At 45.9% G+C, this 11,959-nt stretch overlaps 1 protein-coding gene across 2 annotated transcripts in view; it reads right to left on the reverse strand.

Annotated features, from left to right (window-relative positions):
* The window catches only part of ZNF565 (zinc finger protein 565), a 30,957-nt gene extending 19,031 nt beyond the window's left edge, over positions 1–11,926 (reverse strand). For both annotated transcript variants that reach the window (XM_008987804.5, XM_035287235.3), the window contains exons 1-2: positions 11,867–11,926; positions 5,032–5,105 (exon numbers count right to left, since the gene is read on the reverse strand). In XM_008987804.5, the coding sequence (XP_008986052.2) occupies positions 5,032–5,040 (9 nt within the window). In that variant the 5' untranslated portion in view covers positions 5,041–5,105; positions 11,867–11,926. The remainder of the gene's footprint in view (positions 1–5,031; positions 5,106–11,866) is intronic.
* Between the last annotated feature and the right edge of the window lie 33 nt (positions 11,927–11,959).

Consider the following 11,959-nt stretch of genomic DNA (forward strand, 5'->3'; position numbering starts at 1 on the left):
TAGTGATTGGTATTGGTCTCTATATGCAGTAACATCTCTTTTGTGAGACTTTTAGGAAGGTGGGTGTGATTGGGAATTTTAGTGATGGAATACTCTTCAGTCTTGCAAGGAAATGTATGTCATGAATAACCTTATAAAATGGTCCATTTTGAGGCTGAACATATGTGTTGGTTGTGGGCCACATTTATGCAACTCAGGTATACCCTCCATCAGCTTTCTGATGTGAGGAACAAGGAGAAGTGGATAGTAAAGAAATATGAATATTAACAAGCATATAATAACCCCTGAAGATTTTATATATCCTGTGTTTTAAAATTTTTCTTAATTTTTAATTTTTGTTGGTACATAGTAGGTGTATACATTTATGGTGTACATGAGAAGTTGTGATACAGGCATGCTGTGTGAAATAAGCACATCACAGAGAATGGGGTATCCAACCCCTCAAGCATTTATCCTTTCAAGTTATAAAAAATCTAATTATACTCTTTATTTTATTTTATTTTATTTAGAGTTTCGCTGTTGTTACCCAGACTGGAGTGCAACGGCATGATCACAGCTCATTGCAACCTCCGCCTTCTGGGTTCAAGCAATTCTCCTGCCTCAGCCTCCTGAGTAGTTGGGACTATGGCGCGCACCACCATGCCCAGGTAATTTTTGTATTTTTAGTAGAGACGGGGTTTCACCTTGTTGACCAGGATGGTCTCGATCTCTTGACCTCGTGATCCAACCGCCTCGGCCTCCCAAAGTGCTGGGACTATAGGCGTGAGCCATCGCGCCCGGCCTTATACTCTTTATTTTAAAATGCACGTTTTGGCTGGGCATGGTGGCACACCAGCTGGTATGCTGGCCTCTCATACCAGCACTTTGGGGGACCAAGTCAGGCAGATCACTTGAGATCAGATAAATTTAAATTTATTACTATTATTATTATTATTTTTGAGACAGAGTCTCATTCTGTCAGCCAGTCTGGAGTGCACTGACACAATCTTGGTTCACTGAAACCTCTGCCTCCCAGATTCAAGCGCTTCTTGTGTCTTGGCCTCCTGAGCAACTGGAATTACAGACATGTGCCACCATGCCTGGCTAATTTTTCTATTTTTAGTAGAGATGGGGTTTCACCATGTTGGCCAGGCTGGTCTCAAACTCTGACCTCAGGTGATCTGCCTGCCTTGGCCTCCCAAAGTGCTGGGATTACAGGATTTGAGGTTGCAGGATTGAGGATTTGAGGTTTTTATGCACACACACACACACACACACACACACACACATACACATTAAAATTTAAAAATTTAAAAATGATATGGGTCTGGTGGTGCATGCCTGTCGTCCCAGCTACTCAGGAGGCTGAGGTGGGAGGATCACTTGAGTCTGGGAGTTCAAGGCTGCGGTGAGCTGTGATCGTGCTACTGCACTCCAGCCTGGGAAACAGAGCAAGACTCTGCCTCTATTAAAAATAATAAGGGCCAGGTGTGGTGGCTCACGCCTGTAATCCCAGCACTTTGGGAGGCCGAGGCGGTTGGATCACGAGGTCAAGAGATCGAGATCATCCTGGTCAACATGGTGAAACCCCGTCTCTACTAAAAATACAAAAATTAGCTGGGCATGGTGGTGCACACCTGTAATCCCAGCTACTTGGGAGGCTGAGGCAGGAGAATTGACTGAACCTAGGAGGTGGAGGTTGCGGTGAGCCGAGATTGCACCATTGCACTCCAGCCTGGGTAACGAGCGAAACCCCATCTCAAAAAATAATAATGATAATAATAATGGCCTGGACGTGGTGGCTGATGCCAGTAATCCCAGCATTTTGGGAGGCTGAGATGAGAGGATTGCTTGAGGCCAGGAGTTTGAGACCAGCCTGGTCAACATAGCGAGACTTCATCTCTGTTTACTTTAAATAACAATACTAATAATGATTTTGACCTTGCAGACCTTTTAAAGGGGCTCAAGGTCCTGGACTAGACTTTGAGAACTGCTGATCTAGTGCACACAATGTAACATGAATTATTTGAAAATATATTGTGTGAGGCTGGGTGCTGTGGCTCATGCCTGTAATCCCAGCACTTGGGAGGCCAAGGCAGGCAGATCACGAGGTCAGGAGTTTGATACCAGTCTGGCCAACATGGTGAATTACTGTCTCTACTAAAAATACAAAAATTAGCTGAGCGTGGTAGTGGGTGCCTATAATCCCACCACTTGGGACGGCTGAGGCAGGAGAATCGCCTGAAACTGGAAGGTAGAGGCTGCTGTGAGCCAAGATCACGCCCTGTACTCCAGCCTGGGCAAAGGAGCAAAACTATGTCTCTAAAAAAAAAAAAAAGGAAAATATATTGTGTGGAGTGCAAAAATTTTGTCACAGGCCAGGCGTGGTAGCTTACGCCTGTAATCCCAGCACTTTGGAAGACAAAGGTGGATGGATCACCTGAGGTCAGGAGTTCAAGACCAGTCTGGCCAACATGGTAAAACCCTGTCTCTACTAAAAATACAAAGAAGTTAGCTAGGCATGGTGGTGGGCACCTGTAATTCCTGCTACTCAGGAGGCTGAGGTAGAAGAATCGTTTGAACCTGGGAGGTCGCAGTGAGCTGAGATTGCACCACTGCATTCCATCTCGAAAAAAAAAAACCCCAGTAATATTTCTTAGTATGCAGTCATATATGGCAAAAGTATTATAGAAGCCAAAGGATGGATAAACACAAAATTGAAAGCATCATAACCATTGGTGGGAATGAGAATGGGATATGGGAAGGGATATTGTCAGGAAAGGGGATGCAGGTTGCTTGGGTGATATCTTAATCTGGGTGATGAATATATTGAAACTTGCTATGGTTTAGATGTTTGCCCCTCCAAACTGCATGTTGAACTCTGATGCCCAGTGCTGGAGGTGGGGCCGAGCGAGAGGTATTTGGGTTGTGGGAGTGGATCCATCATGAATAGATTAATGCCCTCCTGGGAGGTAGCTTCTCACTCTGTTGGTTCTCATGAGAGCTGGTTGTGAAAAGAGCCTGGCACCTTCCTTCTCTCTGTCTTGCTTCCCCTCTTGCCATGTGATGTACATATGGGCTTCCCCTTATGTATATTCCCCCCAAAGAATATATTTTCTATTTTTTTTTTTTTGAGACGGAGTTTTGCTCTTTCGCCCAGGATGGAGTGCAGTGGCGAGATCTCAGCTCACTGCAACCTCTGCCTTCCACCATGAGTGGAGGCAGCCTGAGGCCTTCACCAGACACCTGATCTCAAACTTTCCAGCCATCAGAACTGTGAGCCAAATAAACCAGTTATTTTTCTTTCTCTTTTTCCATTTTTTTTTTTTTTTTTTTTTGAGACAAGGTTTTACTGTCACCCAGGCCGGAGTGCAGTGGCACAATCTCAGCTTGCTGCAACCTCAGCCTCCTGAGCAGCTGGGACTACAGCCATCTGCCACCACGCCTGGCTAATATTTACATTTTTTGTAGAGATGAGGTTTTGCTATGTTGCCAGGCTGGTCTGAAACTCCTGGACTGAAGTGATCTGCCCACCTCAGCCTGCCAAATTACTAGGACTACAGGCGTAGCCACTGCACCCTCAAAGGCCTCAACCTTTTTTTTTTTTGTTTTAATAAATTACCTAGCCTCAGGTATTCCTTTATATCAACACAAAAATGGATTAAGATAGTATTCATTTGATTATTCTTTATGCCAAATATATGTTATAGATATGTTTATACATCTATCTATCTACTCATATATATTTTTTGAGACAGAGTCTTGCTCTGTTGCTCAGGCTGGAGTACAGTGGCATGATATCTGCTCATTACAACCTCAGCCTCCCAGGTTCAAGCGATTCTACTACCTCAGCCTCTTGAGTATCTGGGATTATAGGCACCTGCCACCACTGTGTCCAGTCCATTATAACTATCCATCTATCTATCTATCTATCTATCTATCTATCTGTCTATCTATCTATCTATCTATCTATCCATCCATCTATCTATCTATCCATCCATCCATCCAACTATCTATCTAATCTATCTATGTATAGATAGATATTTTGACAGTATTAAATGTTCTGTGATTTTTTTAAAGAGGGAGTGACATTTAAAAATAGCATAAAGAGGCCAAATTCGGTGGCTCATGCCTGTAATTCCAGTACTAGGAGGCTGAGGTTGGAGGACTCCTTGAGCCCAGGAGAAAGCGAGACACTGTCTCTACAAAAAATTAAAAAATTAGCTGGGAGTAGTGGCATGTGGCTGTGGTCCTAGCTATTTGGGAGGCTGAGGCAGGAGGATTGCTTCAACCCGGGAGGTTGAGGCTGCACTGAGCCATAATTGTGACACTGTGCTCTAGTCTGGGTGACAGAGTGATACTCTTTCTGAAAAAAACAAAATGAAACAAAAACATAGAAGAAAGAAACCACCCAAGACAATGAAAAAGACAAAACTATTTTATTTCATCTTTGGCCCCATTCAACCACAGTGATGATAAGGAGGACTCTCATATTTCTCTCAAGAGAAGGTATTTCTACTGTACCGGTGCTCTGCTAAGAGCATTTATTTATTTATTTACTTATTTGAGATGGAGTCTCATTCTGCCGCCCAGAGTGGAGTGCAGTGGGGCAATCTTGGATAACTACAACCTCCGTCTCCTGGGCTCAAGCGATTCTCCTGTCTCAGCCTCCCGAGTAGCTGGGACTACAGGCATGCACCACCATGCCCGGCTAATTTTTTATATTTTTAGTAGAGATGGGGTTTCACCATGTCGGCCAGGCTGATCTCGAACTCCAGGCCTCAAGCAATCCGCCCGCCTCAGCATCCCAAAGTGCTGGGATTACAAGCGTGAGTCACCACACCCAGCCTATGCTCTGCTAAGAGCACTACAGACACGTGGACAATGCCGGAGAGGAGAGGGCCACCAAGGGACGTGGGCACCATCACTCATCTCCTGGAATGGATGTACTGTGAGAAGGATACAGGGAAGTTTCAGGAAAAAGAGCACAAATGTTTATATAATCTGGGGGGAAGACAGATTATTCTAAGGATAGAAGAAATTTCAACATACCTGAGCCATGGCTTTTAGAACTATTTGACCTGCTCTGATTTCTCTGAATTCTTCTCTTGGACAAGTACAGAGTCCTGTAAAAGCAGAATGGGGGGAGATGGAGTAACCTCTGATAAACCGAGCTTGCCTCAGCACTCCCAAATAGAGGAGCTTAAAAGAACTGTACTTCCAATGTCTCAAAACTGCTTCTCCCACCCTCTCCATGTCCTTCCACACAAGAAATAACATTAAGAACTACAAAATTGGCTGGGTGCAGTGACTCACGCCTGTAATCTCAGTACTTTGGGAGGCTGAGGCAGGAGGATCATGAGATCATGAGTTCAAGACCAGCCTGGCTAACATGGCGAAACCCTGTCTCTAATAAAAATACAAAAATAAGCTGGGCATGGTGGTGGGCACTTGCAATCCCAGCTACTCGGGAGGCTGATGCAGAAGAATCATTTGAACCCAGGAGGCAGAGGTTTCAGTGAACCGAGATTGCAGTAATGCACTCCAGCCTGGGTGACAGGGCATGACTCTGTCTCTAAAAAAAAAAAAAAAACGTATAGAGTTAGCTGGGTGTGGTGACTCATGCCTGTAATCCCAGCACTTTGGGAGTCAGAGGCACGAGAATTGCTTGAACCTGAAAGGTGGAGGTTGCAGTGAGCTGAGATCATGCTACTGCATTCCAGCCTGGGTGACAGAGTGACACTCGGTTTAATAAAAAAAAAAAAAAAACAAGCAAAACCAGAAATACAAACCTCAGAGTTAACAAAACCCAGTCCCTTCCTAAACAGTAAGGAACTCAAAAGGGGCAAGATGGTTTCTTTTCTTTGTCTTTTTTTTTTTTGAGACGGCGTTTCACTCTTGTTGCCCAGGCTGGAGTGTAATAGTACAATATCAGCTCACCACAACCTCTGCTTCTCGGGTTCAAGTGATTCTCCTGCCTCAGCCTCCTGAGTAGCTGGAATTACAGGCATGGACCACCATGCCCGGCTAATTTTATATTTTTAATAGAGATGGGGTTTCTCCATGTTGGTTAAGCTGGTCTCGAACTCCTGACCTCAGGTGATCCACCCATCTCGGCTTCCCAAAGTACTGGGATTACAAGTGTTAGCCACCCCGCCCAGCCTGCAGCAAGATGGTTTCAAGGCAGATGTGCTCCAGCACTGACAGAGAACCCAGGCACCACCGAGGAAGGGATTACGGCTGACACGGTCCCCCATTTTGTTGATGCTAACCAACGAGGATCTTACCACTGAGACTTACCCACTTGACCCCTAAGGATGAGGACAGTACCGTCAGGCTAGGAACACAGACCATCTATGCAGGCCGAACCTTGAGTAAGACATCCCTAAATGAAGTCTTCTAGCTTCTCTAGGCTCAATAGGCAAACCTCCTGGGCATGTCACTGGCTCTACTTCTTCCTTCCAAGTCCAAAATGGGGCTACACCATGCATACCATAGGCTCTGTCATGCCTCCAGCCCCAGTAATACAGGCATCTTGCTCACATACCTGCACATCCAGAGTGCTGCCTTCAAAGGGAACTCAGTTTCTAGAAGCCTCTTGGGCCAGCACTCCTTATTTCTCATCTGAGCCCTCCCTACTGCTTTATTTTTTTTAAGACTAGACGAGTACAGTACTAAAACGAGGGGGAAGAATAGAACAAGGAATTCAATCCATAACTCACTGTGAACAATCAATGGAGATAACTCACTACCTTCTGACCATCTACTGTTTTCCTGCAGAACATCGCTTCCCCACTGACTGTAAGGCTAGCACTTGCTGAGTCTGGAGTCCTGTGAATGGTCCGCATCTCAAGGGAATAAGTCAGAGTTTTGTTTTTTGTGTTTTTTTTGAGACAGAGTCTCACTCTGTCACCCAGGCTGGAGTGCAATGGCATGATCTCAGCTCACTGCAACCTCTGCCTCCTGGGTTCAAGCAATTCTCCTGCCTCAGCCTCCTAAGTAATTAGGATTACAGACATGTACCACCACACCTGGCTAATTTTTGTATTTTTATTAGAGACAGGGTTTCACCATGTTGGCCAGGCTGGTCTCAAACTCCTAACCTCATGATTTGCCTGCCTTGGCCTCCCAAAGTGCTGGGATTACAGGTGTGAGCCACCGCACCCGGCCTACATATCTTTGTTGATATAACAATGTAAAACAAATAACATTAGGTGAAAAATGTAGGTTACAAAATAGCAAGTGTAGTGTAATCCTATACTGACAAGAAAAATATACATATTTACACATGTATGCTTGTGTGTATGCAGCATAGAAGATGGACTAAAAGGATTTTCAATTAAATTTGTATATTTGTCTCTATGCGATATGATTATGGGGGATCTTTCTTTTTTTTCTGTATATTTAAGTTTTTCCCTAAAGTGCGCACATATGTGGATGCACGTGTGTGTTTGAAACCGGGTCTCACTTTGCTGGAGTGCAGTGGCGTGATCTCAGCTCACTGCAACCTCCACCTCCCAGGTTCAAGCAATTCTCCTGCCTCTGCCTCCGGAGTAGCTGGGATTACAGGTGCATACCAGCATGCCTGACTAATTTTTGTAGTTTTAGTAGAGACGGGGTTTCAGCATTTTGGCCGGGCTGGTCTCGAACTGCTGGCTTCAAGTGATCCACCCACCTCGGCCTCCCAAGGTGTTGGGATTACAGGCATGAGCCACACTGTACCCAGCAAGCATATATTCTATAATGATAAATAATATAATTAATTCTCCTCGATGGGGGAGTGGATTATAAAAGGAGCTATGAATGGAGTGATTCATGAGTGGCAGTGAGGCACCTTTGGGAACCTGCATATTGAAGGGGAGCTTGATTTTCTCTGTGCTAAAGCCTTTAAGCAGCATGTCCTGGCCTTACGCAGAGGTGACCTTTCATCTGAAAGGCTTCCTCAGTCCCCTCGCTGGCTTGTGCACAGGCTCCTTGTCAACCCTCTATCCACAGTCCAGGGATGTCCTCCTTGCTCCAAAAAGAAATCACATCTAATTTACAGAAGCAACTTCCTAAATACAGAAAAAGAAATGGATCTTAGCCAGTGTGGTAGACATTACTACTGTTTCACCATTATCCAGTTTTGGGCACATAGAAGATTACATTTTCCAGTCCTTTGCACTTAGGCAGGGCCATGCACTGCTTTTAGCCAATGAATCTCAGCTGAGGTGATGACTGTCACTCAGCTGACACCAGAAATACTGCACAATTCTCCAATCTTCCTCTTCGTGGATGTGGTGACCATCTGTGTTTAAGATGGCACAGCCAGAGGGTGGTGGGGCCTTCTTTGGTATGGAACCCTGTTTCTGCTGATCCACAGTAGACATGTACATGAGTAGAAATACAATGTTATTCTGTAAGCCACTCACTTGCAGGGGTTGTTTGCCACCACAGCATAACTTAGCCTGTCCTAACCAGTACGCCAGTCAGGCTATACTTTGACTACATAAAAATTCAGACTCAGACACTTGGTCAATACGAGAAAGAGCAATTTTTAAAAAGTGGAAGCTTCAGAAATAACAGCAGAGCTGTCCAATTCCAGCTCTATACGTCTCAAAGGGATTGTTTGCATATCCACATTGTGAAACAAAATTCAGATTATGAGTTACAGGATTTTTTTTTTTTTTTTTTTTTTTTGAGACAGGATTTCACTCTTACCCAAGCTGGAGGGCAGTGGTGTGATCACAGCCTCAACCTCCTGGGCTAAGGTGATTCTCCTGCTTCAGCCTCCCAAGTAGCTGAGACCACAATGTACACCACTACACCTGGCTAGTTTTGTTTTTTTGAGACAGAGTCTCCTCTGTCACCAGGCTGGAGTGCAGTGGCACGATCTTGGCTCACTGCAACCTCTGCCTCCTGGGTTGAAGCAATTCTCCTGCCTCAGCCTCCCGAGTAGCTGGGACTACAGGTGTACACCACCACACCTGCCAATTTTTTTTTGTATTTTTAGTTGGCCAGAATGGTCTCGATTGCTTCACCTCACGATCTGCCTGCCGTGGCTTCCCAAAGTGCTGAGATCACAGGCATGAGCCACCACACCCAGCCCACCTGGCTAATTTAAAAATTTTTTGTAACGACAGGGTCTTGATATGTTGCTCAGGCTGGTCTTGAACTTCTTGCCTTAAGTGATCCTCCCACCTCAGCCTCCTAAAGTGCTGGGATTGCAGGTGTGAGCCACTCTGCCCAGCCTACAAGTTGATTTCGACCCAGCAAAACCATGCTGTTTTAGATCTCTAACATCAAAACTTTGTACAAATCCTTCCGGAAAGTTGAGCTATCTCTACAACCCCTAGTAAAACTTGAAGCTCTCTCTCTAAATGTTCCCTGTCTGCATTCACAGATCTTCTTTAGGGCCTGGGATACCACAACACAAGGGCCTGGGAGAAGCTGGCCAAGTTATGGGAGCTAGACAGGTATAGGAATCTTCATCTTAATCTTAGTAATCTCTTCCTGAAAAAGCAACCACTCTGAGTAAAAACTCTAACTAAAAACACTTTTCCCAGTGTTTTTATTTTTATTTAGTTTTTTGAGACAGGGTCTCATTCTGTAACTTAGGCTGGAGTGCAGTAGCATGATCACAGCTCACTGCAACCTTGACCTCCCAGACTCAAGAGATCCTGCTACCTCAGCCTTCCAAATATTTGGGACTACAGGCATGTTCCAAAACATCTGGCTGGTTTTTAATTTTTTTGTAGAAAAACCCCAGGCTCGTCTCAAATTCCTGGGCTCAAACGATTCTCCCACCTCTACGCAAACTGCTGGGATTACAGGAGTGAGCCACTGCACCCTAAAATGGTAAATTTTATGTTACATTTATTTAATCATAAAATCAAACAAGTAACAAGACTGGTTACTTAAATAAGTAAGTGGGAACTGGGTAGAAAGAATGGGGGCTGGGTGCGGTGGCTCATGCCTAAAATCCCAGTACTTTGGAAGGCCGAGGTGGGCAGACCACCTGGGGTCAGGTGTTCAAGACCAGCCTGGCCAACATGGTGAAACCCTGTCTCTACTAAAAATACAAAAATTAGCTTGGTGTGGTGGCGCATGCATATAATCCCAGCTACTCGGGAGGCTGAGGCAAGAGAATCGCTTGAACCCTGGAGGCAGAGGTTGCAGTGAGCCAGGATGGCACCACTGCGCTCCAGCCTGGGCAACAGAGCGAGACTCTGTCTCAAACAAACAAACAAAAATGTATATGGGAAGTCTATTTTTGTAACGTTTTAAAGTCTTAAATTATTTCAAAATGAAAAGTAAAGAAAAAAATTTAAAAGAACATTAGATATGCAGGGAGGATATGGGCCTTTCAGTCCATCTCCAAGGCATCCAATAAATTACTCCTGTGGCAAACAGGGGAGACCAGGTTACTCTGGTGGGGGTGGGGGTGATGGTGGGGGTGGTTCTGATGTTTCAGAAAAAGGAAAGAAAAGCGTGTCCTTAAAAGAAGGATTTCAGGGAAAGAAGAATAAAACCTGATGTACTTGAACTTGACAACTTTCTTGGAGCAGGGTTAAGAGAAAGGAATCATGAACAATCAGGCCCTTTTTGAACCATTATCCCCCTTCCCTACCACACAGGGGAGTGTGGTCAGAGAAGACCGGGCATCTGCCTAAATCCAGTGTCTCTCGAGAAGGCTGAGGTCACTACTGTCCAGGGCCAAAATCTGTCCTAACTTCAAAGGTTCTGCAGGGGTCAAGCACTAGAGTCACTGGCACACTTGGTGCTGGACCTATAGTCAGTGTCACACAAACATAATGACACATCCACTCTTTTATTTTTTTGAGACTGGGTCTAGCTCTGTCGCCCAGGCTGGAGTGCAGTGGCTCAAACACAGCTCACCGCACCCTTGACCCTCTCAGGCTCAAGAGATCCTCCCACCTCAGCTTCCCAGTAGCTGGGACCACAGGCATAGGCCACCACACTCACATAATTTTTAATTTTTTTTGTATGGGCCAGGCTGGTCTCAAACTCCTGGGCTCAAGTGATCCTCCCACCTCGGCCTCCCAAAGTGTTGGTGTAAGCCTCCACGCCTGACCCTACATCCACTCTTGAGAAACAGGACACATCACAGACACCTCCATACCTTTCCAGTCACAATCACACACCCACTAAGACACACAGTCACACAATCTACTCTCCAATGTGATACACAGTCACTCCCATATAGTCATAAGCCCCCCACACCAATACCGACAAATGCCTCATATAGTCACAATCACACACCCACTCAGGGGACACACGCCATCACTAGTACTTTATGGTACCCAGTCACAACTGAACATTCACTGTGGACACACACAGTCACACTCACACAAGCAACCCACACAAGCAGTGGCACCCCACTCCCACATACACAGCATCTCACACACACACACACACACACACACACACACACCAAGGGACACAGGAACACACACGTGGCGTCACCTCACAGTCACAGGCAATTGCACACGGCCACAGTGTCACACAACCAAAACCACTCACCCACCTTGGAGACATGAATCACAACCGCACGAATCTGCACTGGTCGCACAGTCAAAACTGTACTCACACCCCAGGAACAGGGCGAACAGGCCACATACACAACGGGGACACACGCAATATCACCCCTGGTCACAAGAACCCTGCACCCCGATACCCACTATCACATGTGATTGCACAAAAACCACCAGATAGACACCCTGGAGACAGGCGGTTACACCCGCACAGTCGCAGACACCCACACCCGACCATACAGCCACAAAGACACATTCAGAACCGCGCATCCGCAAGCCGGCTCCCGCTTGCGCGCAGAGATCCGAAGCTCCGGACACGCCCCGGCCCCGCCCAGGACTCCCAGACCCCTCACCTTCTGCCTCCCCTGGTCGCGTCCGGGTCCTTGCGGAGTTAACGAGCTCGCCACGACGTCAAGAAAAACGTAACGTCAGGCCGCTGTGGGGTC

This window comes from Callithrix jacchus, chromosome 22, assembly GCF_049354715.1.
Source record: "Callithrix jacchus isolate 240 chromosome 22, calJac240_pri, whole genome shotgun sequence".
Taxonomy (NCBI): domain Eukaryota; kingdom Metazoa; phylum Chordata; class Mammalia; order Primates; family Cebidae; genus Callithrix; species Callithrix jacchus.